At 34.0% G+C, this 27038-nt stretch overlaps 1 protein-coding gene across 4 annotated transcripts in view; it reads left to right on the top strand.

Annotated features, from left to right (window-relative positions):
- The first annotated feature begins 6458 nt into the window (after positions 1-6458).
- The window catches only part of LOC101891336 (homeotic protein distal-less), a 97005-nt gene continuing 76425 nt past the window's right edge, over positions 6459-27038 (top strand). Inside the window, exons 1-3 of one of the 4 annotated variants that reach the window (XM_011292424.3) lie at positions 6459-8114; positions 15216-15242; positions 21892-22067. In XM_011292424.3, the coding sequence (XP_011290726.1) occupies positions 7909-8114; positions 15216-15242; positions 21892-22067 (409 nt within the window). In that variant the 5' untranslated portion in view covers positions 6459-7908. The remainder of the gene's footprint in view (positions 8115-15215; positions 15243-21891; positions 22068-27038) is intronic. The other 3 variants (XM_011292423.3, XM_011292426.3, XM_011292425.3) reach the window with 3 other exon arrangements.

Here is a 27038-nt window from a genome sequence, read left to right as displayed (position 1 = left end):
TCCAAAGATACCTAGGTTCTAAAACCGTTATTTCGATGAATCACGTTTTGGATGTATCAAATGATATATACCCTTTCTAGCCATATGGCTGAGGGTATAAAAAACCGCCATAGTATGGTGGAGGGTACACAAAATATCATCGATTTGTACTTTAATTACAATAACGCCTGAACTGTAAATAATAACATTGAACTAATATAATTTAGGGATAATTTCACACCAAAGACCCACTGACCTATATCCTCAAAATCGATTAATACATCATCAAATTCAAACAAAGGCATAACCTCGTTCACAAAAATAACAACCTACCTACCCATCAATAAAATTACGTGCTAATAACTCTTTTTGTGTGCTTTAATGTCATCTACTTAAGAGATTTATTTGATTATCAATAACTACACAAAAAAAACAACAACAAAAAACAAATAATAAATTTAAACACCTCATAAATTACAGATTTAATCTCCATAATCAGACAATAATAATCAAAACAAACAATAAAACACTCCTCTTCACACACACACACACGCACACATTCAGACACCTGCACACACACACACACACTTGCTCTAAATAATAATAATGGCTAAAGAAGCGCAAGCTTACAAAAACCACAAATAACACACACACAACCGAACAAATCATTAATAAACAACCAAGAAAATATTGTCATATGGATTACATTAATTAATAACAATTAACGAATAACAAACTGCGGCCAACCGCCGACTATCGCCTGCCTGCCTGTTTGAATCGCTGGCCGGCTTAGTTAGATGATGATGGCCAATAATAACAATAACAACAACAAGTTGACAACAATCAATGGCACTGCCGCGTTAGCGTTAAAAGCAAATCATGAAAATAACAAAAACAAAAAAAAACGTTGATAAATAAAAAGAAGAAGATACCAAAAAAGATAGTCAATGTAGCCAATTTTCAAAATGGAAAACAAAAGTGTTATAATTCTATAGATACCGAAATAAGTAAGTTCGCGGTTGGTTAGTTGTCAAAAAAAAGACACAAAAAGAAACAACAACATCAACAGCAAAATTGGATAAATACCATGGATGATATTGTTGTCGCTAATGGAGTAAAGAAAAACTGTTGAAAACTCAAAGCGACGACGATGACGACGACAACAGCCAAAAGTAATAATTCCTAACAAGAAAATAATAATAGTATAGCAACAACAGCAACCGCGAAAACAAATAATGAATAACTTTACTAGGAAGACGACTACCACAACATCAACAATAATCACAAAACAACAACACCGCCGCCACCATCAACAACATAGATTAAAAATTATGATTATCAATATGTCAAAATATTTGCACTTACATGTCAAAAAAGACAATACAAAAAACAAACAACAAACCTTTTTTCTCCCAAATAATAAATGCTGAAAAGAGTGAGAGTGACAAGGAGGGAACGAGAGAGAGAGGCGCCAGAATTAACCATTGAATGGAGTAACTCACACTTACATTGTGTGTTCGCTGTACAGCAGCATACATTAAAAGAACAACGAATACATTATTACATCAACGACAAACAGCAGCAGCAACAACAACAGCACGAAGCGCAATTGTAGTCATAAATTACAACAACAGCAATAGTCCACCCAATTCTCTAACATGGCAACGAGATAGCAACAATAACAGCAAAATGAACGAAAAAAGGCAAGAGAACAACAATTGAAATAAAACGAACAACAATACACGGCTGATGATGGCGATGATGTACACCACCTCCAAGAGATTGTGCACAGTGGTTTGAAATCAGATTTTTTTTTTGCATAATTGGGAAAAATATTTTTTAGGTGGACGAGAGAAAGGAAGCAAATCTGTTAAACAGTTATGAGCAGCCTCGAACGAAAAAGTATAAACAAAGCACACATATTCTCTCTCGATTTTCATTTACCGTTGATTTGGAATCTCTCACTACTACTAATGCGAATATAATGAACAAGGCCGCCGTAAAATGTCAAGGTTAACAAGGTTCAGAGTTAAAGAAAAATAATTAAAAAAAATATTTAAAAAAAAAAATAATTAAAGAAAATAATTACTGCAGTCAGACTTTGTTTGGCGAAAAATTACTTCGTGCAAAAATACTTCACATGTTCTCCACGGACGTATCTAGGGCAGAGGTTTAGTTCCATGCGGAATAAATATTTCTTTTATGGCTCGCTCCTAGTTGGCTCCTTGAAATGTATTTAAGAAGAAATTGAAAAGGTTGAAAAAGAACAAGGTCGATAAAACTTTATAGGTCCACGTTTTGGTATAGCCCTCATATAACGGTACCTCCCGATATTCGGTATTTTGATGATTTTAGCGCCAGTATTTACAGGAATTGATTCAAGTTTCGTAATGTAAGTTCGTAATGGGTATTACAGCCTATGGTAGAAAATTGATTATGCAGGTTCAGGTCTTCCTATAGCTCCTATATATCGGCACCTCCCTTTATTTTTATGTTTTTGCGACATTATTCACCGGATTTTTGCAAGTTTTCTTTTTATACCCTCCACCATACTTAATAATATACCCCCCATATTAATTTTGTCATTCCGTTTGTAACTCCTCGAAATACTCATGTCAGACCCAACAAAGTATACATATTCTTGATCAGCGTAAAATTCTAAGTCGATTTAGCGATGTCCTTCTGTCTGTCCGTCTGTCCGTCCGTCTATCTGTGTGTCTGTTGTAATCACGCTAGAAGGCTAAAATTTTGCACACATGTATATTTTGCCAGAAGTTCGCAAATGGGCCATGTAGGTCCAAGTTATCATATAGCCCCCATATAACGGTACCTCCCGATATTCGGTATTTTGATGATTTTACCGACATTATTCACCGGAATTGTCTCACATCTGGTATTTAAAGTTTGCAATGAATACTAAATCCTAAGACGGAAAATTGTTTGTGCAGGTCCACTCCTTCGTATGGCCCCCATATAACGATACCTAAAGATAATATTTATTGTAATGACTGTAGCTACATTATTCACCGTTTTTTTTCTAAGTTTCGCATTTGAATATTGTAATGGCTTATGACATATGCAGGTCCATGTCGTCGTATTGACCCTAATATAACGGCTACATTCGGTATTTCTAAGATTTTAACGGATTTTATTGTTTTTGAGAATTGCCAAATTCGTTCCAAATGGTGGAGGGTACTCAAAGTTCGGCCTGGCCGAACCTACAGCTTTTTTACTTCTTTAATATTGTAATGTCCTATGACAAAACTTGCCTGTGCAGGTCCACGTCCTCGTATAGACCCCAATATTACGGTAACTCCCTATACAGGGTGAGATAAAAATACTGCATCAAAGTCAAATGCCATAATTTTTAAATTTTTTTCTTAATTTTATTGAATGAAAGCAAAAAATGTCGGAAATGGCATCAAATTTTAGTACAAGTTTGGATTTGTTCGAATTGGTCACCTTTGGCGCGAATTATGGCCTTCAAACGGCCAATGAAACCGTCACATGCTGCCTGAATATTGCTCTGTGGTATTTTGGCCCATTCCCGGCGATGCGCTTGCTTGAGGTGTTCTGTATTTTTTAGTGCCAACCTTGCTTTCCAAAATACTCCAGACACAATATTCCAACGGATTGGTATCCGGGAATATTGGTGGTCATTGTGCGATGGAAATGAAGCGAGGAACCTCATTTTGAAATCATTCTGATGGTGGTGCTGAGTCCTGTTGGAATGTCCAAGGTCTGTGGCCAAAATGTTTGCGTGCCCAAGACTTTAATAAACCCTCCAGAATATTTTCGCGATAAAATTCGGCATTTATTCTGATGCCACGGTCGATTAATATAAGCGGAGAGCGACCATAGGCTGTTATTGATGCCCACACCACTACCATGGCCGGGCTTGAGTTTTGGTGGCCAAGGTGACAGTAATTTTGTTTGTTTACAAACTGCTGGAAAAGGAATATTTTCTCATCGAGACAGCCAAATTCGGCAGTTCACAACTTTCGGCCAAGCGACGTTTTATGCTCTTTTAAGTCTATTTTCTTTCTGTTGCGATGTAAGTTCTTGCACTTTTTGGAATTTCAATGGCTTTATCCCCAGCTCATTTTTCATTTTTTTCGGCCATTGCGACGGGGGTCTCGATCAAGTCGCTTCTTTACTTTTCGAACCATTTTTGCTGATGTTGCTGTTTTCTTTCGTCCACTTCCTTGAAGTCGGGCTACGCTATCAGTATCACGGTAACGAGCGATTGTAGGAGACACAAAAAAAAATATTCACATTTAAATGCTGGAGTGCTCTAACGATATCCACTTGTTGTTTTCCAGCCAAATATAAAGAAATCACTCATTCGCGCTTGAATTCCATCACGAAATTTTTTTTGTGGAAAATTCTCACCAAAATGCTTTTGCACGATTGTAAACAATATAATGAACTGCCATTGGAATAATTTTAACAGCTTTCGGACGAGAGGCTGAGAAATGACAGCAGTCACCCTGTATATGCCATAACTTGCGAAACAAGTTGCGATTCTTTACAAACTTGCTATATATAAATATTTATCTTAGCTAGGAATCTGATATGAATATGTAGTTTATCGGAATTTATGTATTCGCATAAAATTGAAAAATTCGGTTTCCTTCAAAATTTTGCACATACAATTTGTTTTATCTCTATTAGATGAAGCGGACTATTTCGGTTAACTATATCTGTTACCTCAAGCATATTTCCACACTTTCCAAAAATTTGCACATATATCATATAAAGTAGACGATATAGTCCAGATATAACACGTTGTAATTTTTATATCAGACTTAGGTCAGACACGAATTAGACAACTGCTTCGGAACCTTCGGTCAATTGTTAGCATAATCCGAATTCAAGGCTGCATGTATATATCTGTCGCCAAAATCGATTGATACTTTTTAACTTGTTTTCTTTTAAAAATGTTCACATTTTGTGTGGGAGGTACCAGAAGGATTGGACCGATATCGCCCATCTCCGAACTCGATTAAAATTTGACCACAATATTACGATGTACCTAGTTTGGATCAAATCGGATAATCCATTCGAGAGTTATCGTGGGCACCAGCCAGACAGACGGAAGGATGGACATCGTTACAGTAGATCGACTCCAAATGTTCTGAAACTGATTTGGTTCAAAGAGACCTATAGTCTAAAACCATTATTTCGATGAGGCACGTTTCGGTCCTATCAAATGATGTATACCCTCTGTAGACATATGGCAGAGGGTATAAAAAAGCACACATGTGTATATGCTTCTCACGCCATGGTAGTTAGAAGATATCTAAAAATTCTCCATTTGGCTTAGTAGGCGTCACAGATTTATCCCTAATTCCAGATACCTATAGGTTCTGCATTATTATATTCTAACTAAAGATTTATTTATTTTTTTTTTTTCTTACAATAAACCACTGTAACAATGTAAGCTATAAGTAAAGTATTTTTTTCCAAAACAAGTCCAACACAAGCGCCCTTCTGACAAAAATTGAAAATTTATGATGTAAAAAGAATTTTTTGTGTGTTATAAATTACAAGAAAGAAACAAAAAAAAACTTAAGGTAGGTACGCAAAAATAAACGGACATTGAAGCAATGAGACAAAGAAGAAAAAAATCAAAAAATTCATACCAAAAAGCTAACGTGGAAGGCCAACAAAAATATACCCAAAGAAAAAAAAAACGAACACAAAAGAAACTCATAATAAAAAGTGTAGAGAAATGTTGTGGCACAGCAACAAAAAAAAAACAGTCATGGAATGAATGTTCCAAAAGTGGGGTGGAGTTGTTGGGGGTGCGCACGTTTGACTGTTTTTGCACTCCATGACAGCAGCAACAACAACAAAATTCCCACAAAGAGCATGCTAGAAGAAAGAAAGACAGGCAGGCAGAAAAAAAAAACAAAACTTTGGTAACAGGTTCTTGGTGTGGGCCCCCTGGCTGTGGAAATAAAAATGGAAGTTTGTTGCTTTGGAGTATTGGCTTTGTGTGTTGGTTTTCTCATTGTCCAGGAGAGTGAGAGGCCATTGGTGGGTAATGTGAACACAATAAGCTCTCCGATGGGTGGTGGTTTGCTTGTTCCACCAATCACATTGCTGAGTGTTTGCGAAGAGAGTCGAAGAGCAGAACAGCAAGTGTTATTTTGCCTTTATCAAAACTAGTTTCTTTATGTCTGATATGTTTGCCTCTTTTTCTCTTGTGTTTATGGACTATGTGTTTGTATTGTGTCTCTTTCCTGGGCGACAACCACAAGCCAAGCTACAAACTACAAAATATTTTGGCCTGGCCCCTTTCACATTGTGAGTGCCAGGCAAAACAGGTTTTTGTTGGTGTGTTACAAAGCCTCTCTCACTCTCATCTGGCGCTCAACCACAAAACTGCCAACAACTGTTGTTATAATCACCTCGTACCTAGTCGTTAACGCACTTTGTTCGTGGTTGGTCGCGCAGTCGTGTATGTTTGCTGTGTAGTTTCCCCGCCAGGCATGGTTTAATGTGTGCGAGTGTGTTTGATATATTTTTGAAGCCTAGCTCTTGTCCATTACCCTCGGCGAGAGAGAGTGAACGTCTTTCTCTCTGTGTGCTCTTTGCCAGTGTGTGAGTTAGTTGTGTGGCTGGAAAATAATCACCGTCACCGTCGCAAATTTTTGATTATGGTCTTTAATGGTTAGTTGTTGATGTTTTTTACAGCGGTAATGTTGTGTTTTGTGTCGTCGTCGTTCGTTTGTTCGCCGCACACTGTTCTACGCTGCTATACAATAATAATAACACTACTACCTACCATCATCATCACCACCACGTCACGTCGCCGTTTATTTGAAAATCATTCGTCGTTGCATTTGACGTAGTCCAGTAATTTTAATTTTTTCAAATTGTATATTTTCTTAAATTGATTTGTCGAAGAAGAATCAACATTTTTTGGAAAAAATCTAATCAAATTCCTTTAACGAGGCCAAGAAGAAAACGCGTCGCGACCGCTCTGCAATTTCGCCGTGTGAAATTATTATCCCTCGAGATTATTAACGAAGAAAAGAAACAGCCATCATCAATTTAAAAAAAAAAAATAATAAGTGGTTAATAATAAAATTTAAAAATACATAATAATAAAAATTAAGTGTTTACAAAAATTACCCCTAATTGAACCCAAGAAAATAACAACACAATAAAATGATGTAAAAACAAAAATTAAAAAAAAAATAAAAAAGGAAACCAAAACAAAATTAAAAAATAAAGAAAAAGTGTGTTCACCTCGCAATAAAATTAAACCAATATTTTATCAATTAAATAAAAAAAAAACAAACTACAAGACGGCTTACCACCCATCACCTCCTGCCCGTACGACGTTCAAAGAAGATAAGTCAAGCTGACAGTGAAAATCCAAAACTTAACAAATTCGCCACAACAAAGCCCACGCATTTGTTGTCATTTTTCTTTTGTTGTTATCATCACTATTCTTGTTGTTGTTGTTGGTTTTTAATAAGTGTCATCAATTTTAATTACACTCATTTAGTGAGCTAGACAAACGTTTAACACACACTCGCTGGTCTCCTCTTGTTTGTTTGGTGGCCGGCTCGACTCGTGCTTTTCGTGGATTGTAAGCGAACTATAATTAAATCGGGAAAACAAGAAAAGAAAACAAAATTTGTTTACAAAATCAAAAAAGCTATTGCAAATAAAATAAAATAAAAATATTTAATTTCTTTCAACAAAAAACACGTGCTTCATCACCAGAAAAAAATTCTTTAAGTGTCTCCAGCGAAAACAAACCTTGTCTGCTGGCATTGTTTGACGTCCCCGTGTGTGTATTAAAAAGCCTTCAAAATTCTAGATAAAGTGGCCTCAATAGGCGCCAACACGCTTAATTTCACTGATTTAGGGAGCCCCTACGAGGGGCCTCCCAGCACTCCACAGTCCGGCATGGATGCCCCCGATGCCCCGCATACACCCAAATACATGGATGGCGGCTCGACGGCCAGCATAACACCGGGTGCCGGTTCGGGTGGCAATGGTGGCCCTGGTGGTCCCGGCGGACCCATTGGCCCCGGTGGCCCCGCCGGTCCCACAGGCGGCAATATACCGGGGAAATCGGCCTTCGTTGAACTGCAACAGCATGCTGCCGCTGGGTAAGTACAGCAAACGTAATGGGATATTAAGAGCAGGATATAACTTGAGGGGGTTTAGAGGTAGATTTATATAATTCCGGATTTTATGAGGTCATATGAAATGATGTTTTTTTTTTATGACATCTGAAAGCGTAGCAAAAAAGTGCAGAACTATTCTAATAGTTTTTGGCCGTTTGTGGGACGAAGTCAATTTGGTCATTTCCGGATCCTAATCCATTCAGTTTTTATGATGCAATAAAAAAATATTTTTTGGATCCAAAATTTGAGAATAGTGCGAAATCATGCAGATTTTTTTTCGGATTTTTAACAATTGAATTCCATTTCAAATTGTCTGAATTTTATCCAAAAATTTGGCAAAATTTTCTCATATTTCAAGAGAACTTTGAGTTACTCGGATTTAAATAGTCGACTAGAATTGTTCAGGGGATTCTTGTTCTATGAAACAATTAAATGAAAAATATGTCCTTCATATTTTTATCCATTTGGCACATCTCTTCCTCACAAAAGTTTTCATTTCACATTTTCATAGAACGGGAATTGATCTCCTGGTTTGAAACTGGTATTTGGGAAAAGTGAACAATTATTTGGTTAAAATAAAAAAAGAAAGTTTAGAGTCTATTTTTTGGCAAAAAAACATGAATTTTGAGTCATTCGAATTTAAGAGGCAGTACGATTTTTTATTTTCTATTTAAAATCCAAAATTTCGAAATATTGAATTATTTTGGAATTATTTCCGAATTTTAAAAAATTGTAATGGCATTTTGTTCTTCAAAAATTTGGAATTTTTTCATAGAGCTCATAAAGCCCAAAACATTTACCGACATAGGATACTTCTCCGCTGTTTAGACATAAAGCTTGAAATTTTTCGAATGTGGTTCTCTATTTAAGACCTGAAAAATGTTAAACAAGGTTTTGGATTTTTTTTTTTTTTGTGTTTTGGAAGAGTTTTGTGATCATGGAAATATTTGGCAGGGCTATTTTTAAAAATCCGGCATTTAAACTTTCCAAACTTCGAGACCAAGAACATTCAATGCTTCTACTGCAAAATAGAATTTCTTTTTAACTAAACACATTTTAACTTAAACTCCATAAAGAACTCTCGGCGAGCTTTTCAAACAATTTGACAAAGTGGATTGTCCGAAATAAAAAAAAAATAAAATAAAAAAAATGAAATTAAAAAAATGGCGCCCAAGCTAATTTAATCTCAGGTTTAGGTCCGTTTTGTGTAGTTTGTTTTTTTACAGAAACAAATGTGGTGGAAAACTTTTTACAGGAAACTATTCTATTAGTGTTACCAATCGTTGTCAGAAATTGTGATTCGAAAAAACGAATTTAAACTTTAAATTTCCTTTCGATTACTCTTATGATTTTATTCTCCGATATCTCGCCAATATCTCGCTTAACTTGACCAGGAAATTTTGGGACCGATTCTCAAATACCTATACTTAAAAACTTATTTGAAGAATATATTTTTGCTATTGGAAGTGGTGGTAATCTATTAAGGGAGCCATGATTGGTACATTAATCAAAAATTATAAACCGGTCCTTAAAATTTCCAAACTCCGATTCAGTAATTGTTAATTAAGAGTACTTTTTTTTAAGAATCATTACACAATTTCAAAAAAAAATTCTCAGTATTTATACAGGACCTTAGAAAAAAAATACAAATATTGAATTTAGCAAAAAAAAAAAAAAAGAAATGGCGCCCAAGCTAAATTATTGCTTCGATTATGAAAAAAGTTGTCAGTTTTGTGTAGTTTTTAACTAAATCAAATAAGGATTTATATTTTCAGAGAGATAATTCCAGTAGTATTCGATGATGATGTTGTCCGTCCTTTGAAATTCCAATTGCAAACGAATTAAAATTTTTAATTTCCTAAAGCCAAAATCTTTGCTTGGAAATTTCAAGGCACCAATTGGCCAATTTCAAAGCCAATTTAAATCGATTTTTAAGTAATTGAAAATCATTATATTACAACATACAAAATATAGAAGTTTTGGAGCAAAATGTTCTGAAAATATTTAAAAATTTAACTTTTCGCCCCCTTCCTTTTACGTCGATGCTGTGATGCACATGTTTTGATAATGGGCCTCTATTTATCCGTCGCAATTAGAATTGAAGTCTATCACAGCTAGTTCTTTACAATTTTTTTCCCAAATTTACCCAATTCTATTTCTAAAGAGGTCTTCAATGGGGTCAGAATACAAAATATTGTTAAATTTTGAAATTTTTCAAATTGAATATTTTTAGATATGTTTTGGTAAAAATATTCGATCCTTAGCTAGGAGAGGTTTTCTAATAAATTTTCAAATTTCATCAATTTTTTAAAGGTACTATATTTATTTAAAAAAATCCAAAATTATGATCAATTCTTTACAAGAAATTCTCCGTTTCTAAAATATATTACAATTTTAAAGAAATTATAAATAATCATAAACTGAAAAAACATTTTTTTAAATATAATGTATTCTGTAACATATTTAATAGGTTCCCGACGCTCATAATCTATTGTAATAAACTAAGAACTTCATATCTTCTTAATCTTCTTCGAATGTCTAAAAGTTTGTAGTTTGTAAAATATGTTAAAGCAGAGGTTTCTGTTGTAAGAATATGCTCACAGATATCCTCCTATTAAGGTACGAAAGAAACTCTGTCTGAAAATCAAAAAAAAAAATTCCTCTATATATATATATATATATATATATATATATATATATATATATATATATATATATATATATATATATATATATATTATTTAGTATTTATTTATAAATTTTAAGAAAAATTGTTTAAAGATTTCCCAATTAAAATCCGACATCAATTTTTAAAATAAAAATATAAATCCTTCAAGGAAATTAGATCTTAGGGAATTATTAACAAAAGTTCTGTACCGCCTCATATACCGTCGCTTAGTTCAAACAAAAAAATTCCCCTATTTATATTTCAATTTTTTTCTAGAATTTCAAAAACATTTCATGCAATATAACACACAATATATCATGTGAGTTTTTATTTGAAAATTCTCCAATTGTTGTTGTTTTCCAAATGTAAATTTTACATTTTGTTCGTTTACTGATTCAGTGATAATCTTTCGTTGTTTATCATTGCGTTTTATTGCTGTACTATTTCATTGTCATTTCAAAATAACAAAAAACCAAAAAGAAATAAAAAATACTTGTCGTGTGGACATTGCAGATTTTCTATGGAAATGATGTTATCGTTGTTTCAAAAAAAAAAAAAAAAAAAAAAACTAGACAGAAAAAAAAATACAAATGCAAAAGTGAAAAATGCAACTTTGTACGAAACATGTAAAAATTTATTCCAAAAAATAATGTGGGAAGTGCTGACTTAACTTTTAGTTCTCTTTTTCTCTCCTTTTTTGTTTTGTAGTCCACAAATGTCATTTGCATTTAGCCAAAATGCTGGCTGTTAACAGGGAATGTTGTTGTTTTGCCATAATAAAGACAACATGAAATTTGATAAAAAAAAAAAAACTATCAGAGAACACATGCAAATGCCATGAAAGGAATTCTGCAATACAAAAAAATCAATAAAAAATATTTTTATTTTTGTCTTTTTCAATACTTTGTATAATTTATTGTGTGTTAAGAAAAAAATGATAGGGGCTTTATGTTTGATTCGTAAATATAAATAATATTTTATTTTGATATATGGGTATTTGAAAAATGTTTACATTTGTTTTCCATTAAAATATTAATGCACCAAAAAAAAAAAAAATTTCTAGTTAAAGAAAATGTTGGAGAAATAGTTTTATTGAATAAATTTGTTATTTCGGTTAATAAAATTATAAAAAATTAAAAAAAAAAAAACATTGAACTTCATGTTTTGTATCCATTGGATGGTTGCTTAACTTTTATGAATACAAATATTTGTCCTTAATAAAAACATTGCAAATTCTCAAACAAATTTCGATGGAAATGAATTTGTGTGTGGCGAAAAAAAAGCATTTGGGTTAAAATAACTGGAGGTTAAATCTAACATTCGATATGTAATTGTTTCTGTCAAATTGTTCTTTTGATAAAACTGAAACTTGCACAATCTAAGTCATATCGATTGTTGTAAGGGTGTTATGTCTTTGTACATTTGTTTGTAACATGGAGAAGGAGCATCTTCATAGAATCACTTTCTGAGTCGATTTATGCATGTCAGTTCGTCTGTCCGTCTGTCTGTCCATATATTTTTGTGAACAATATGCAGGTCGCATTGATAATCCAATTGAGATGATATTTTCCAAACAATATTTGTTTGAACCAAAGGGCGAACACTATTGAAATTGGTAAGAATCGGTTCAAATGTAGATATAGCTCCCATATATATTTTTCAAACCGATTTCGAATTAATTGTGCACCAAATGCCCAATATCAGTCCAAATCACCTGAATATTGGCACATCCGACCGAATTCAGTCTCAAAGCAAGTGCGTTAAATTTGATGAAAATCGCTTTAAATATAGCTATAGGTCCCATATATATGTTTCATCCGATTTGGTGTTTAGGTCTCTCACATTCGTAATATGTACTCCACAAGAATGATATTTGGTACCAGATACAGCCCAGAAATACCTGTGTAAAATTTTATCGTGATCGGATCAGATTTGGATATAGCTCCCATATATATCTTTATCCGATATCAGGTTTATTTTGCACAAAATGGCAAATATCAGCCCAAATTGACTGAATTTTGCCACTTGCGACGGAATTCATTCCAGAAGCAAGCACTTCACATTTTGCTGAGACTGGATTCAAAATCCGATTTGATCCCTCAAATGCGTAATATGCACTCCACAACAGATGCACCCCAAAAATACCTCTGGCAAATTTTATCGAGATCGGTTCAGATTTCTATATACCTTCGCTATACATCTTCATCCGAACTGCCCAATTTGAATAGATTTATTCTTATTCAACCGAAACTCGGTCGGTATATCTATTGCTCTAATAAATATTTTTTCATATAATTTTTATCGAAGTCATTCATGATCTATACTGCAATGTTATTTGGTACCAGAGGTGCAAAATCCTCCGTCAAATTTGTTGAAAATCGATTCAGAGTTGGATATAAGTTGTACCCAAATTGTGACTACTCTGATGCCATGAGACGCATTCAAATAAGGTTCGTAGTCGCTATGATATTCTCATAAATTCCCAATATAAAATTTTTGTTACGGGAGCTCTGTGGCCCCGCCCGACGTTTGATCTTTCCTTACTGATTTCGATATTGGAAAGAAGAATTTGGCTTTAAGTTTTGTACGACATCCATAACAAATATTGCCACGTTTCAAAGACGTTTGGTACCAATGTAACCTGGGGGTTTGACGTTTTCGAAATGATCATATCTATATTCCTTTTTATAAAAAAATGATGTTCTTCTAGCCATTGAATTGGGATATAATATGCCTGATGAGCCGCCTAGTGCTGGCATTTTGCTAGATTCCAATTTTCACTGCCATATCCTTAGATCATTATGAGCTCAATCTGATAGAGAAAATTATCAAATATCCATCAATAAATGAAAGTCCCCCTAATAAGGCAACATTTTCTAAATTTCATAATTAAAATATATAATTCTTTTCTTCCGACGCTCACTAAAATGGTTCCTGTATCCATTTCTGGCTACGTTACACTGAAATTCAAAATCGTCGTTCCTAATGAAAAATCTATAATTTTGAATATTTGTACAAAAAAAAAGTATTTTTTAAATAATTTTTTATTCTGGTGGGCAGACAAAATGTTGAGCCTTTTTTCAATTTGAGTTTCAAAATATTTCATTCTCCGTTTATTGCCATTAATTATCTTTTTTTTATTAAAATGTTCCCCTTCATTTGCTAATTATTTGTGACCATTTTAGTTGATATGTTGCAAAATAAAATTCATTTCTTTATGTCATTTGACAGCTTCTTTGGTTAGGTTTTGAATTAAACTTTTCTGGCAAATAAAAGTGTTCCCCGACGAAACCTGCAATGCCTGTCAGCAAAGAAGTTAGAAACTGTCACTGCAGTTGACAGGCATTTATGTCGATGAACAAAAGTGGGCCAACATATATATATGTATTACAAATGGCGGCATAATGTCAAAGGATAAAATAAAATAAAAACAAAAATACAAAATGGAGAACATTAAGAAACAAAAAAAAAAACTAAAAATATAAAACAACTTTTTACAGAATAAAGTTAAACAAAAATTTTTTACATATTTTGTGGCAGATTTTTATTATTACTAATGGCGTAAAGATGCAATGAGATTATATGAAATTTATATAAAAATAGTTACAAAATTAGTTAATTTTTTGGATTGAAATTAAATAAAACATTTTGCCTATTTTCATTTTTGTGTCTATATCTCTATGGGATTTTAAATTAATTTTTGCACAACTAACAATAGTCGATTTCCCTATATCAATATATTTTAGACTTCTTTGATTATGATTTTATTTTTCAAAACTTCAGTAAAAGAGTTGATACCATTTGCGACGTTATGGTTGATAGAACCCAATATTCATTAGCACAACCTTAAGAGTTACTCTTTCCAAGCCTTCCAGGACCTAAATCCAGATTTTTTCTCCAATTTGTCTTCTTACTAAGATTTGTTTAAATAATTAGCTTCTTTCTCCTCCAAAGGAAATTATTGTCACAAATTGTTTGTTTTTTGAAATTTAAATAAAAAAAAAACCAAAAAATCAAAAAAAAAAATAATAAAATAAATAAATAAAAATATTAAAACGAAAAATTCATTTTGGAAATAATATTTTTTTTCCAAAAGAGGAAATAAAAATAAGTTCAGAGGCCGCACTTAAGTGCCATTATTTGTAGTTTTTGTTAGCAAAATGTAGTTCTTTACCAACGTCTCCGGTGGACATCACCGGGTTATAGAATATCAAACAATTTTATCATTATCCGATTCGTTTAGGCAGCTATCCAGCAATATAAGGGGTGCGGAATTATATTTTTCATTTCCAAATTTGTATGAAATATTTTTTGTGATTTTTTTTCATTTTTATTACTTTATTGTTTTCCCTTACAATTTATAAACCCCCTTTAAACTTATATCTAATTCCAATCCTTTTTCTATTATTTTTCAGAAATCTTTATGGGGATATTATCAAAAGGTTTTTGTCACAACATTTTTTCCTAATACATATACGTATATATAAAATTGAATGATTATTGCATGGGATATATTGTATTTCAAAACTAGTGCCTATTTGAGGAACTCTAAGGTCATGCGAAAGAATGACAGCATTCCAAATGAGTTTTTCAAAATTTGAATTAAAATAAAAACAAAATCGAGCATATTAATGTTGGAATTTTCAATTTCGTATCGAAATACACACCCAAATAATATTCTTATACAAAAATGCATGCTTGCTTTTCTAAATTATTCAATGAGCGCAGATTAGGCTCTACAATTGTAGGCGGGACAATGCTAGAAACTGAAGAGAAATCTATTTTCCTGGAACTAAAAATTTTGTGTGTAAAAGAAAAATTATATTGAAGACATGAATGTCATTTTCGGGCTACACCGGCGCATTAGGGACCTGGAAAAAGTAAAAAAATTGTTAAAAATAAGTTTTGTAAAATATATGGTAATATAAAAAAAATTGTAGAAAATTTGTCACAAATGTCTTGAAAGCCCAACAAATATTATCAGTTTCTACCCCATATGAGTAGTTTGAAATGTGATTTAAAAGTCTAGAGATATCGTATTATGTGAGTCATAACTAGATTTAAGAATTAATTATGGCCTAACGCCCACGCCCACGCCCATTATTGTTTTGAAATTTTAATATCGAATAGGGTTCAATATAAGTCGTGTTAAAAAGGAACGAATTGAGTTATAAAATGCTTGCTGTATTGACTTTTTTGTACAGAACTTACAATCTTTACAATATATGCTGAGAAAGTTTTTGCGAAGCATAAGGAGCATACTTTTAGGCGCATAAAAAGGCGCGAATTTGAATAAATACTAGGGTTTAACTCGTTTTCTATGAAAATTTGAAATGTAAGTTGTTATAAAGCAAATAACTAACACTCACATACTTAGAAAAACCATTTTCGGTCGGACAGGTGTAATAATTTTTTTTACCATACAACACCATAATTAACGTTAAAAGTCTATAGAAGTGCTAAACTTTGACAAAACAGACGTATTTTTTAATATTGGGATACATGATAGGACTTATTAAAATTCATTTGAAATATGAAGTTCCATCTCTGGTTTTCGAGGAGTTTAAAAGTAACTTTCTCGTTTTCAATTTAAAAAGCCGAGTTGGACCTAATTGACACTTCTTGCGAACTATCTTCACACACCAAATGTAAACGTACTAAAACCATCGAAATTTGTAGGCTTCTGCCCTGTCTTGAACTCCTTTCCCATGAAAAATTCCATGTCGACTTGTCTATAAGTGTAAGCTGTGGAACACAGCTAAATTAGGATTTTTTCTGGTTTTGGTCCAACCCCAAAATATTTTTTTTAACCCCAAAATATTTTACAAACATCTCCAAGAAATAGACTTCTATTATGACCTCAACCTTAACTCCATTCAAAATTTCAAAATTAAGCTTCTATTGGAACTTTAACCTTAACTCCACTCCAAATTTCGTGAGGATCGGACAAAAAATGTCTCACTACAAAAATCCAAAAAATATTTTTTTTTATATTTAATGTTTAAATTTGAATAATTTTTAACACAATTAAAGCATTTTTTCTTCTTACAAAATTACAAATACCCAAATACATCCCTAATACAGAACATATATATATGCTTATACATGTACATAAAAGGATATACATACGATGTATCTATTCTTGTGGTTAACACAATGGTTGGCAAACATATGGTGGTCGATTATGGCATAAATGTGGTTAACAATAACTTCTATGGAAAAAATACAATGTAAAAATAGAAAAAACCTCTATAGTTTTCAACAATGGCTTGAATTTATTTACAACTGATTTAACATTCAATATTGTTTTTTTTTTTAACAAAAAAAAAACTTAATAATTTTTCAAACTAAATTTTTTCCAATATTAAATAAAATATTTGTTGGTTGGCTGCAAAAACCACCAAAGCAAACAAGCACGCATATATTCCATACATATCCACGTATATATGAACCTACATACACACCTATGTTTCAATATATATCTATTTACTCTTGAACATACCATTCACCCATGTGTGTGCTACCACTTCCGTTTCCGTGTTTAAGTACAAACACACGCACGCATCCCACCAGCCGACCGACCGTTCGGCCGAACCAAATAGATAAGACACGCAAAATAAAAAACAACATAAAACAGTTGCGGTCAAATAAACATTGAAGAAAAAAATAGTAGAAGAAGAAGAAGTCGAAAACAAAAAGCGGGCAATACAAAACCTATGGCAATGGTAAACGCATCAATACTAGCCGTTGGCTATCAAACAATTGGAAGCCACAACCCGGCTGTACTATTCCCAGCGGGACTGGCGCGGTTAAGCACCCCTCCTGGAAGCTATAAATTTTCAATTATAAACGCCCCAAAAAGTTATTTTTTCTCCGTTCCATTCGTTCTTTTCGTTCCTGCTGTGTGAATTTAAAATGCTGAGATTTTTCATTTTGAGTTTTTTTTTTCGAATTCACACACACACACATACCTGTGTAACTTTTAATTTAATGTGTTAGCATAATATTTCTATAACACTTGTTTCAAATATTCTCATTAAATATTTATGGGAAGGGGTTTTTGAAAAACTGGGAAAAAATTGGTGGAGAGGGTCGAAAATAATGTTAAATTTATTTTTAAAAATTAAATTGTGGAAATAGATTTAGAATGGAAAAACGTGTGCGATAACCTAGTTTAAAGGAAAATTTGAAGGTCAAAGGACATTTTAAATTAAGGAACGCCCAAAAAACGGGGTAAAATAAGTTTTCATAGACACCGGATAAATTAAATAAAAAATTAACATTAAAGCCAGAAAATTAAAAAAAAAAATTGTCAGTAAAAGAGCCGTCAGAAGAGCAGAGTTCTAAATTTCTTAAACTTTTTATGCTGCAAAAATTGAATAATTGAATCCACATGCATTTCGATAATCTTCTGGTAAATTATTAATGAATATTTGGTCAAAAATTCAATCTCAGCTGGTGTTTTAAAAAATCATTTTGAAAAATGTATTTCGGAGCTCAAATTGACCAATCTTTTGTTCTAATGCAGAACCTACCAGAATTTACTAGTTTAGCAACTATTTCCCGATATCATTAAGGAAAAATGGGCTATTGTAGTAAAAAGTTTAATATTCTTACAGTTCTGGAACAGAACAGGTCACATGAAAAACTGCAACAAATTCAAACGCCATAATTTTTACATTTTTTTTTAAATTTTATTGAATGAAAGCTAAAAATCTCGGAAATAGCATCAAATTTTAGAATAAGTTTAGATTTATTCGAATTGGTCACCTTTGGCACGAATTATGGCCTTCAAAGGCCAATGATACTGTCACACGCTGCCTGAATGTTGCTCTGAGGTATTTTGGCCCATTCCCAACGAAGCGCTTGTTTGAGGTGATCGCCACTTTGGTATTTTTTAGTCCAACGGATTGGTATCCGGAGATTTTGAGGGACATTGTGCTCTGAAAATGAAGCGAGGAACATCATTTTATAAACATTCTAGGGTGGCGCGTGCATAGTGCGATAATGCTGAGTCCTGTTGGAATATCCAAGGTCTGCGGCTAAAATGTTTGCGTGTCCAAGGCTTTAATACACCCTCCAGAATATTTTCGCGATGATATTCGGCATTTATTCTGATGCCACGGTCGATAAATACGAGTGGAGAGCCACCATCGGCTGTTATGGCGGCCCAAATCATCACCATGGCCGACGCTTGAGTTCTGGTTGCCAACCGAAGGTGCACATTTTCAGCTGACCACTTTGGCAAGTAAACACGATAATTTTGTGTGTTTGTAAACTGCTGGACGATGAATGGTTTCTCGTCGGAGACTACCAAATTCACCACTTTCGGCCAAGCGAAGTAACTCTTTACTACTTTTGAGTCTATTTTCTTCGTGTTGCGGTGTAAGTTCTTGCACTTTTTGGAATATCAATGGCTTTACCCCGAGCTCATTTTTCAGTATTTGCCAAATAGAATACTACGATATTTTTAGCTCACGAGCCATTTTTCGGCCATTGCAACGCGGGTTTCGATCAAGTCGCTTCTTTACATTTCGAACCATTTCTGCTGATGTTGCTGTTTTCTTCCGTCCACTTCCTTGACGTCGGGCTACGCTACCAGTATCACGGTAACGAGCGATGATACGAGACACAAAAGATTTATTTACATTTAAATGCTGGAGTGCTGGAGGTTTTCCAGCCAAATATAAATAAATCACATTATCACGCTTGAATTCCATCACGAATAACTTTTTTCTGGAAAATTCTCACCAAAATGTTTTGTACGCTTGTAAACAATATAATGAGCTGTCACTGGAATAATTTTACCAGCTGTCAGACGAGTGGCTTAGAAATGACAGCAGTCTGAATTTGGTCGTAATTTCTTCATCTCACCCTGTATGTAAATCCTAGAAACCAAAAGTGACCTCAATATCAGATATATACCTTCACCCAATAACAAATATAGTAGCATTAAGTACTTGTCGTGCAATCATAATACATTTCCCACATAACAAATATATCAATTCCAGATATCAGCAGAAACCTCAATATCAAAATTGAGGATTCCAGTCCTGTTCCTTAGTACTTTTCGTACAAATATAGGACGCATTTTCAAAAACCATCGCCAAATCTCAAACATTAGATACCATTAGTAATCCAAATATCAAATTTCGGAATTTTATGTCTATCCATTCTCCCAATAACATATTTCGTACTATTAAGTACTTTTCGTAGAATTATAGTACGCATTTCCGATACCACCTCCATATGTCCAGCATACACAAACACTATCTCTTCAGCCAATATAAAATATGTATGAAACTATTTAGTACTTTTACATCCCACATCCGTTCATCCCAAATGCAAATTGTACCAAATTAGGTACAATTTAGTGCAGTTGGTACATTTGGTACACATTTCCTAAGCCACGTTCATATATCAAACTTACTTCCCAACCTTGATTCCCATAAAAAAAATAGTCCAAGATTTTAGTTCTATCCGTCCACATAAAACCAAATAGTATCATTTTAGAAGTTTAATACCATTATGGAACTTTTTTTAATCTTAAAATTCGAATTTCCAAAAACTCTTTGGTACATCTATCCCGCAGTCCCATCAGTGAGTCTCATGCCAATTTTCAGAATACTAGCTCATTTCGTTTGTCCAATAAAAATAATTAAATTTTTAGTTGTTGCAAAATGGCCAGGCTTTAGCCCTTTATTGTTGTTTTTATAAAAACAACGTTTGTTTATGAGTGGAGAACGATGGTAATGTTTACCAGGGGGTAAGGCAGGAAATACCTAGGATTCGGAAAGAGCCACCAATCCTCATCAGTTCCCTTGTTTTTTGTCTGGGATATTTTATTATTTTAACAAGTAAAAAAGCTGTAAGTTCGGCCGGGCCGAACTTTTAATACCCTCCACCATTTGGTACAAAATTTGACAATTTCCAAAAAACAAAATCCGTTAAAAATTCTGTTAATATCTTAAGAATTCCGAATGCTTATACGACGACGTGGGCCTGCATAGGCAAGTTTTGTCATAAGTTATTACAATATTTAAATGCGAAACTTGAAGAAAAATCTGTTTATAATGTAGCTAAAATCATTAAAATACCGTATATGGGGGGTACCGTTATATGGGGGTTATACGAAGACGTGGACCTGCACAGACAATTTTCTGGCATGGGCTGAAGTATCCATTACGACCTTCACATGCCGTATTTGAAACAATCCCGGTAAATAATGTCGCTAAAATCATCAACATACCAAATATCGGGGGGTACGGAATATGGGGGCTATATGAAGACTTGGACCAATATGGCCCATTTTCTGTTTTATGCTGCAGTATCTATTACGAACTTTGAATACCAAATTTGGAACGATTTCGCTAAATAATGTCGCTAAAATCATCAAAATACCGAATATCGGGGGCTACCGTTATATGGGGGCTATATGAGGACGTGGACCTACATGGCTCATTTTTTGACTTAGGCTGTAGTATCCATTACGAACTTCAAATACCAACTTTGAAACGATTCTGGTAAACAATGTCGCTAAAATCATCAAAATACCGAATATCGGGAGGTACCGTTATATGGGGGCTATATGATTTCTTGGACCTACATGGCCCATTTACGAACTTAACCTGCCTACTGGCAAAATATACATGTTTGCAAAATTTTAGCCTTCTATCTCTATTTGTTCGAAAGATAGCGTGATTACAACAGACAGACGGACATGGCTAAATCGTCTTAGAATTTTACTCTGATCAAGAATATATATACTTTGTTGGGTCTGACATGAGTATTTCAAGGAGTTACAAACGGAATGACAAAATTAATATACCCTCCATAGTATGGTGGAGGGTATAAAAATAACTTCTAAGACAAAAAACATTTTTTACCCAAGTTACGAGATTTTTTAGTATATTTCAATACTTTTTCGGTCCCGTTCAGTACGGATTTCTGAACGCACAGGATTTAAATGTTTTATCTACGCCAAAATATTTTTTAAATTTTTTTTATTAATTAATATTTATTGTTATAGAATTTTCATAGTTTCTGTTTATTGATAATATTCTTCTCTTTTCTTTATTCTCCTTCTTTCAGTTACGGCGGCATTCGTGGCGGTTATCAACATTTTGCGCCACAAGGTGGTCAAGATTCTGGCTTTCCCAGTCCACGCAGTGCTTTAGGTTATCCATTCCCGCCCATGCATCAAAATTCATATTCCGGCTATCATTTGGGTAGCTATGCGCCGCCCTGTAATAGTCCACCAAAAGATGGTAAGTTGCAAGAAGATAAAATCAAAAAAAAAAAATAAATAATAAAAAAAAAAATAAAAATAAATAAAAAAAAACAAATGCACAAATAAAATAACAATAAATTGTTCAAAAAAAAAAAAAAAAAAAAAAAAAATATTAAAAATGCAAACAAACCAACCTGACTATTTGATATGAAGTAATAAGTCTTATATTTTAATACACTCATGAAAATAAGTGCAGCACTTTTATCCGCCACTTCTCCACTTGGGCAATATTATCGATTGATTGTATATCACATACTCAAAAACAAAACATAAAAAAATGGTCATTAATGTATCGTTTAATAAATAACTATTGAGTATTTGTTGTATCTGATCAAATTTATTGTTGTTGTTATTGTTGTTGTTGGTTTCTGTTTTTCTGATGATTTATCAATACTCTTTATGAATTTGACAGTTTTTTTACATAATACAAAAAATATATACATTGGAATAAAGCAGAAAACAAGTTGACCACATCAGTCCGCCAGTTCGGCCAAACTGCTTTTTTATTAGCTTCTAAACCGACCACATTGCGTTTAATGTCAGAGTCATACATGTTGTGTGTTTTGGTTGTGAGTTAAGCTGCAGATTATTATCTATGAATTGGTAGAAAAGGACATTTATATGACATTAATAAACAGTTAAGCACAAAACAACAACAATAACAACAACAACTTATATATGCATATATGCGTATGTATATATGTATGACTGTTGGTTTGTAGAAGCCATCAAAAGTGATTGATTAGAGTATGATCCAAAGTACATATCAGTGGTTTGAAGTTTTTGTTTAGTTAATACTTTGTTTTGAGTTAATGAAGAGAAGAACAAAAAACAAATAAATAAACAAATTTTGGAGGGGATTCCCAGCGAAATGGAAATTTTTAAAACAAAAATAAAAATTTGATTCTTTCATGGAAAAGACTTTCAGCAAATCCAAAATTTTTGGGATTTTAAGACAAGCGATTTCAGTTATCTTCTACTGGGGGGTATAAAATATAGGGGTCCTATCGAAATGTACGCAGTTTTTTATTGTTTTCAGATAAGAAATTGTACTCCAAGATTGCAGATTTATTCTACTCCAGGTGGGGGGTATACAGGGTGAGATAAAATAAACTGCAAAAAAGTCAAACGCCATAATTTTTACATGTTTTTTTTTTAATTTTATTGAATGAAAGCAAAAAAATGTCGGAAATAACATATGGCCTTCAAAGAGCCAATGAAACTGTCTCACGCTGCCCGAATGTTGCTCTGCTGTATTTTGGCCATTCCCTGCGATGCGCTTGCTTGAGGTGATCGACACTTTGGTATTTTTTAGTGTCAACCTTGCTTTCCAAAATACTCCAGACACAAACCATCACCATGGCCGGCGCAGATTTTTAGCTGACCTCTTTGGCAAGTAAACACGATCATTTTGTTTGTTTACAAACTGCTGGACAACGACTGTTCTTTTTTTTTTTGTCGGAGAAAACCAAATTCGACAGTTCACCACTTTCGGCCAAGCGTAGCAACTCTTTAGCTCATTAGAGTCTATTTTCTTTTTATTGAGGTGTAAGTTCTTGCACTTTTTGCAATTTCAATTGCCTTACCCCGAGCTCATTTTTCAATATTTGCCAAATGGAATATTGCGATATGTTCAGCTTACGAGCCATTTTTGGGCTACTGCGACGCGGGTTTCGATCAAGTCGCTTCTTTACTTTTCGAATCATTTCTACTGATGTTGCTGTTCCGTTCTTCCGTCCACTTCCTTGACGTCGGGCTACGCTACCAGTATCACAAAAGATTTATTCACATTTAAATGCTGGAGTGCTCTAACGATAGCCACTTGTGGTTTTCCAGTCAAATACGAAGAAATCACACTATCACGCTTGAATTCCATCACGAATAACTTTTTTTCTGGAAAAATTCTCACCAAAATGCTTTTGTCCGATTGTAAACAATATAATGACCTGCCACTGGAATAATTTTAACAGCAGTTGGACGAGTAGTTTAGTAATGACAACAGTCTGAAGTTGATTGCAATTTTTTCATCTCACCCTGTACATTGTTGGCTCCGACCTAACTTTACGCCGGTTTTGTTTTTAAATTGTTTTCAGGTGACAAGTTTGAATATTTGAATTTTCGTCTCATCTTTGTTTTAAGTCTCACGGTACACCTTTACTGGGAACGGTTTCTTGCCTCCATATTTCCCTCTCTGCAACCGGTCTGCCTGCCCAGACTAATTTGACTGCAGTCCGTCACACATTCACTCGCTCACTCTTAGCACCCTCATATATTTTGTTTTATTATTTTATTTATTCAAATTACTTTTGCCCGCGCACAACCAAGTGGTTGTTGTCATCTCACCATCATCATCGTTGTGTTGTTGTTGTTGTACTATCATATTTATAATAAAATATATATATATTTTTTTAAATACAAGCTTGTTATTGTAACTTGTGGCCAGGTTGGCTTTGGCTTGTCTTCATTGAAAGTTGTTTAAGCACACAATGCAGCTTGTCTCGTTTACGTTGTCTTAGGTCTCCCCCCTGGCATACACTCAGAGAAAATTTTGAGGCAAACCAGATTTTTATCGAAAATAACAGCTCTCCTACAACAAACACTTGAGTACCAGCAGCAGCAGCAGCCATAAAAACCACTTTAGATCTTCAAATCATTCCCATCAGCCTCAACGTCAGTGGCCAAGGCATCTTCATCATATTTTCTGAGCAAAAGCCTCAGCACATAATACTTCCACTTCGTCATCGTCATCACATCACAAATGGGACTTGCAACAGCAGCAGCAACATCTCTAACCAGCATTAAATACAACACCAACAACATGTTTGGGTTTGGGGGATTGGTACTGGAAATGTTTAACAACTCTCCAAAAGATGTTGAGAGCAGAAAAAGAAAAAAAATCACATAATAATAATGAAAGGAAATCACAATAGAAAAGGATGTTAAGTCGCTTATTTTGTGTGGGATATTTAAATTATTGAATGGATGGGAAAGGGTGTTACAGATAAGGGAGTGATGGATGAAAAGTTTATTTGGAATAAGGAAATGGATCATGGGTTTTATTTCCTATAAATTTTATATTCCAGGAGGTGATGGTATGGAAAGGCGATTTGGAATAAGGAAAAGGATCGTGGCTTATATTCCCCATAAATTGTATATCGCAGGGAAAAAAGGATGCTGGGTATGGAAATAATCTCAGAAATATGGAAGCGAATCGGCTGGATTACAATATCCACAAATTTCACTTCCCAGGGTTTATTTTAAGGTTTCTGCACGTATTTGGTACTTTTCTCAAATTAACACAATTCTCATCACTCCAAAATAGGACAGTATAGTGACCATTTGCACACTTTTACAGAAGTTAGAGACCAAATCAGCCATCAGTTTCGTTTCTGGGGATTTGTTAATTTTAAAATCTGTTATACAGAGTAAGTGAAAACTGCAACCAACTTCAGATTGCTGTCATTTCTAAGCCACTCGTCCTACAGCTGTTAAACTTATTCCAGTGACAGCTCATTATATTGTTTACAAAAAGAAAAAAAGTTATTCGTGATGGAATTCAAGCGTGATTTCTATATATTTGGCCGAAAACCACAAGTGGCTATCGTTAGAGCACTCCAGCATTTAAATGTGAAGATTTAAATCTTCAGTGTCTCGTACCATCGTTCGTTAACGTGACACTGGTGAGATAGCCCGATGACAAGGAAGTGGACGGAAGAAGACAGAAACATAAGCAGAATTGCTTCGAAAAATAAAGAATCGACTTGAACGAAATCCGCGTCGCAGTGACCGAAAAATGGTCCGTGAGCTGAACATATCGCAAAATTTCATTCGGATAATATTAAAAAATGAGTTCGAAGTAAAGCCATTAAAATTCCAAAAAGTGCTAGAACTTACACCGCAACAGAAAGAAAATAGAATCAAAAGAGCTAAAGAGTTGCTTCGCTTGGCCGAAAGTGGTGAACTCCCGAATTTAGTTTTCTCCAATGAGAAAACATTCGTCGTCCAGCAGTTTGTAAACAAACAAAATGATCGTGTTTACTTGCCAAAGAGGTCAGCTGAAGATGTGCACCTTCGGTTGGCCACCAGAACTCGTGGTGTGGGCCGCCATAACCGCCGATGGTCGATCTCCACTCGAATTAATCGACCGTGGCTTCAGAATAAATGTCGAATATTATCGCGAAAATATTCTGGAAGGTGTATTTAAGCCTTGGCCACGCAAACATTTTGGCTGAAGACTTTGGACATTCCAATAGGACTCAGCACCATCGCACTCAGCTCGCGCCACCCAAGAATGGTTACAAAATGAGGTTCCTCGCTTCATTTCCAGCTCACAATGGCCACCAAAATTTCCGGATACCAATCCGTTGGACTATTGTATCTGGAATGAGCCAAAATACCGCAGAGCAACATTCGCGCATCGTGTGACGGTTTCATGGCCGTTTGGAGGCTATAATTCGAGCCAATGGTGACCAATTCGGAGAAATCTAAACTTATTCTAAAATTTGATGCTATTTCCGACATGTTTTGCTCTCATTCAATAAAATTTAAAAATTATGGCGTTTGACTTTGTTGCAGTTTTGTTTATATCAACCAGTATATTCTGTAGACATAAAATATTAAAAAAGTCACCGGTATCTTCAATACCTTCAAAATAAATCAATCTCTTTTTAAGTGGCACCCAATGGAGTAATACAAACCCCCAAAAGTAATCACTATTTTCAACTCTAAAAATTCTACGTACTTTAAATGTATTATCTAGACATAAGGTTGAGGTATAGAAAAGACTTTTATTTGCCACCGCCATCTTCAAATCATTAAAAATACATCAATTTTTCAAGTGGCGCCCAATGGGTTAGTCATACCCCCAAAAGTAGGCATTTTTTACTATATTTTTTCAAATAAAATGCTAATTGTTGTTGTATTTTCTTTAAAAAATTAGTTATAGTTG

This window comes from Musca domestica, unplaced genomic scaffold, assembly GCF_030504385.1.
Source record: "Musca domestica strain aabys unplaced genomic scaffold, Musca_domestica.polishedcontigs.V.1.1 16, whole genome shotgun sequence".
In the NCBI taxonomy this organism is placed as follows: domain Eukaryota; kingdom Metazoa; phylum Arthropoda; class Insecta; order Diptera; family Muscidae; genus Musca; species Musca domestica.
Note: the sequence above shows the minus strand (reverse complement) of the source record. Positions and strands in the feature narration are given on the sequence as shown.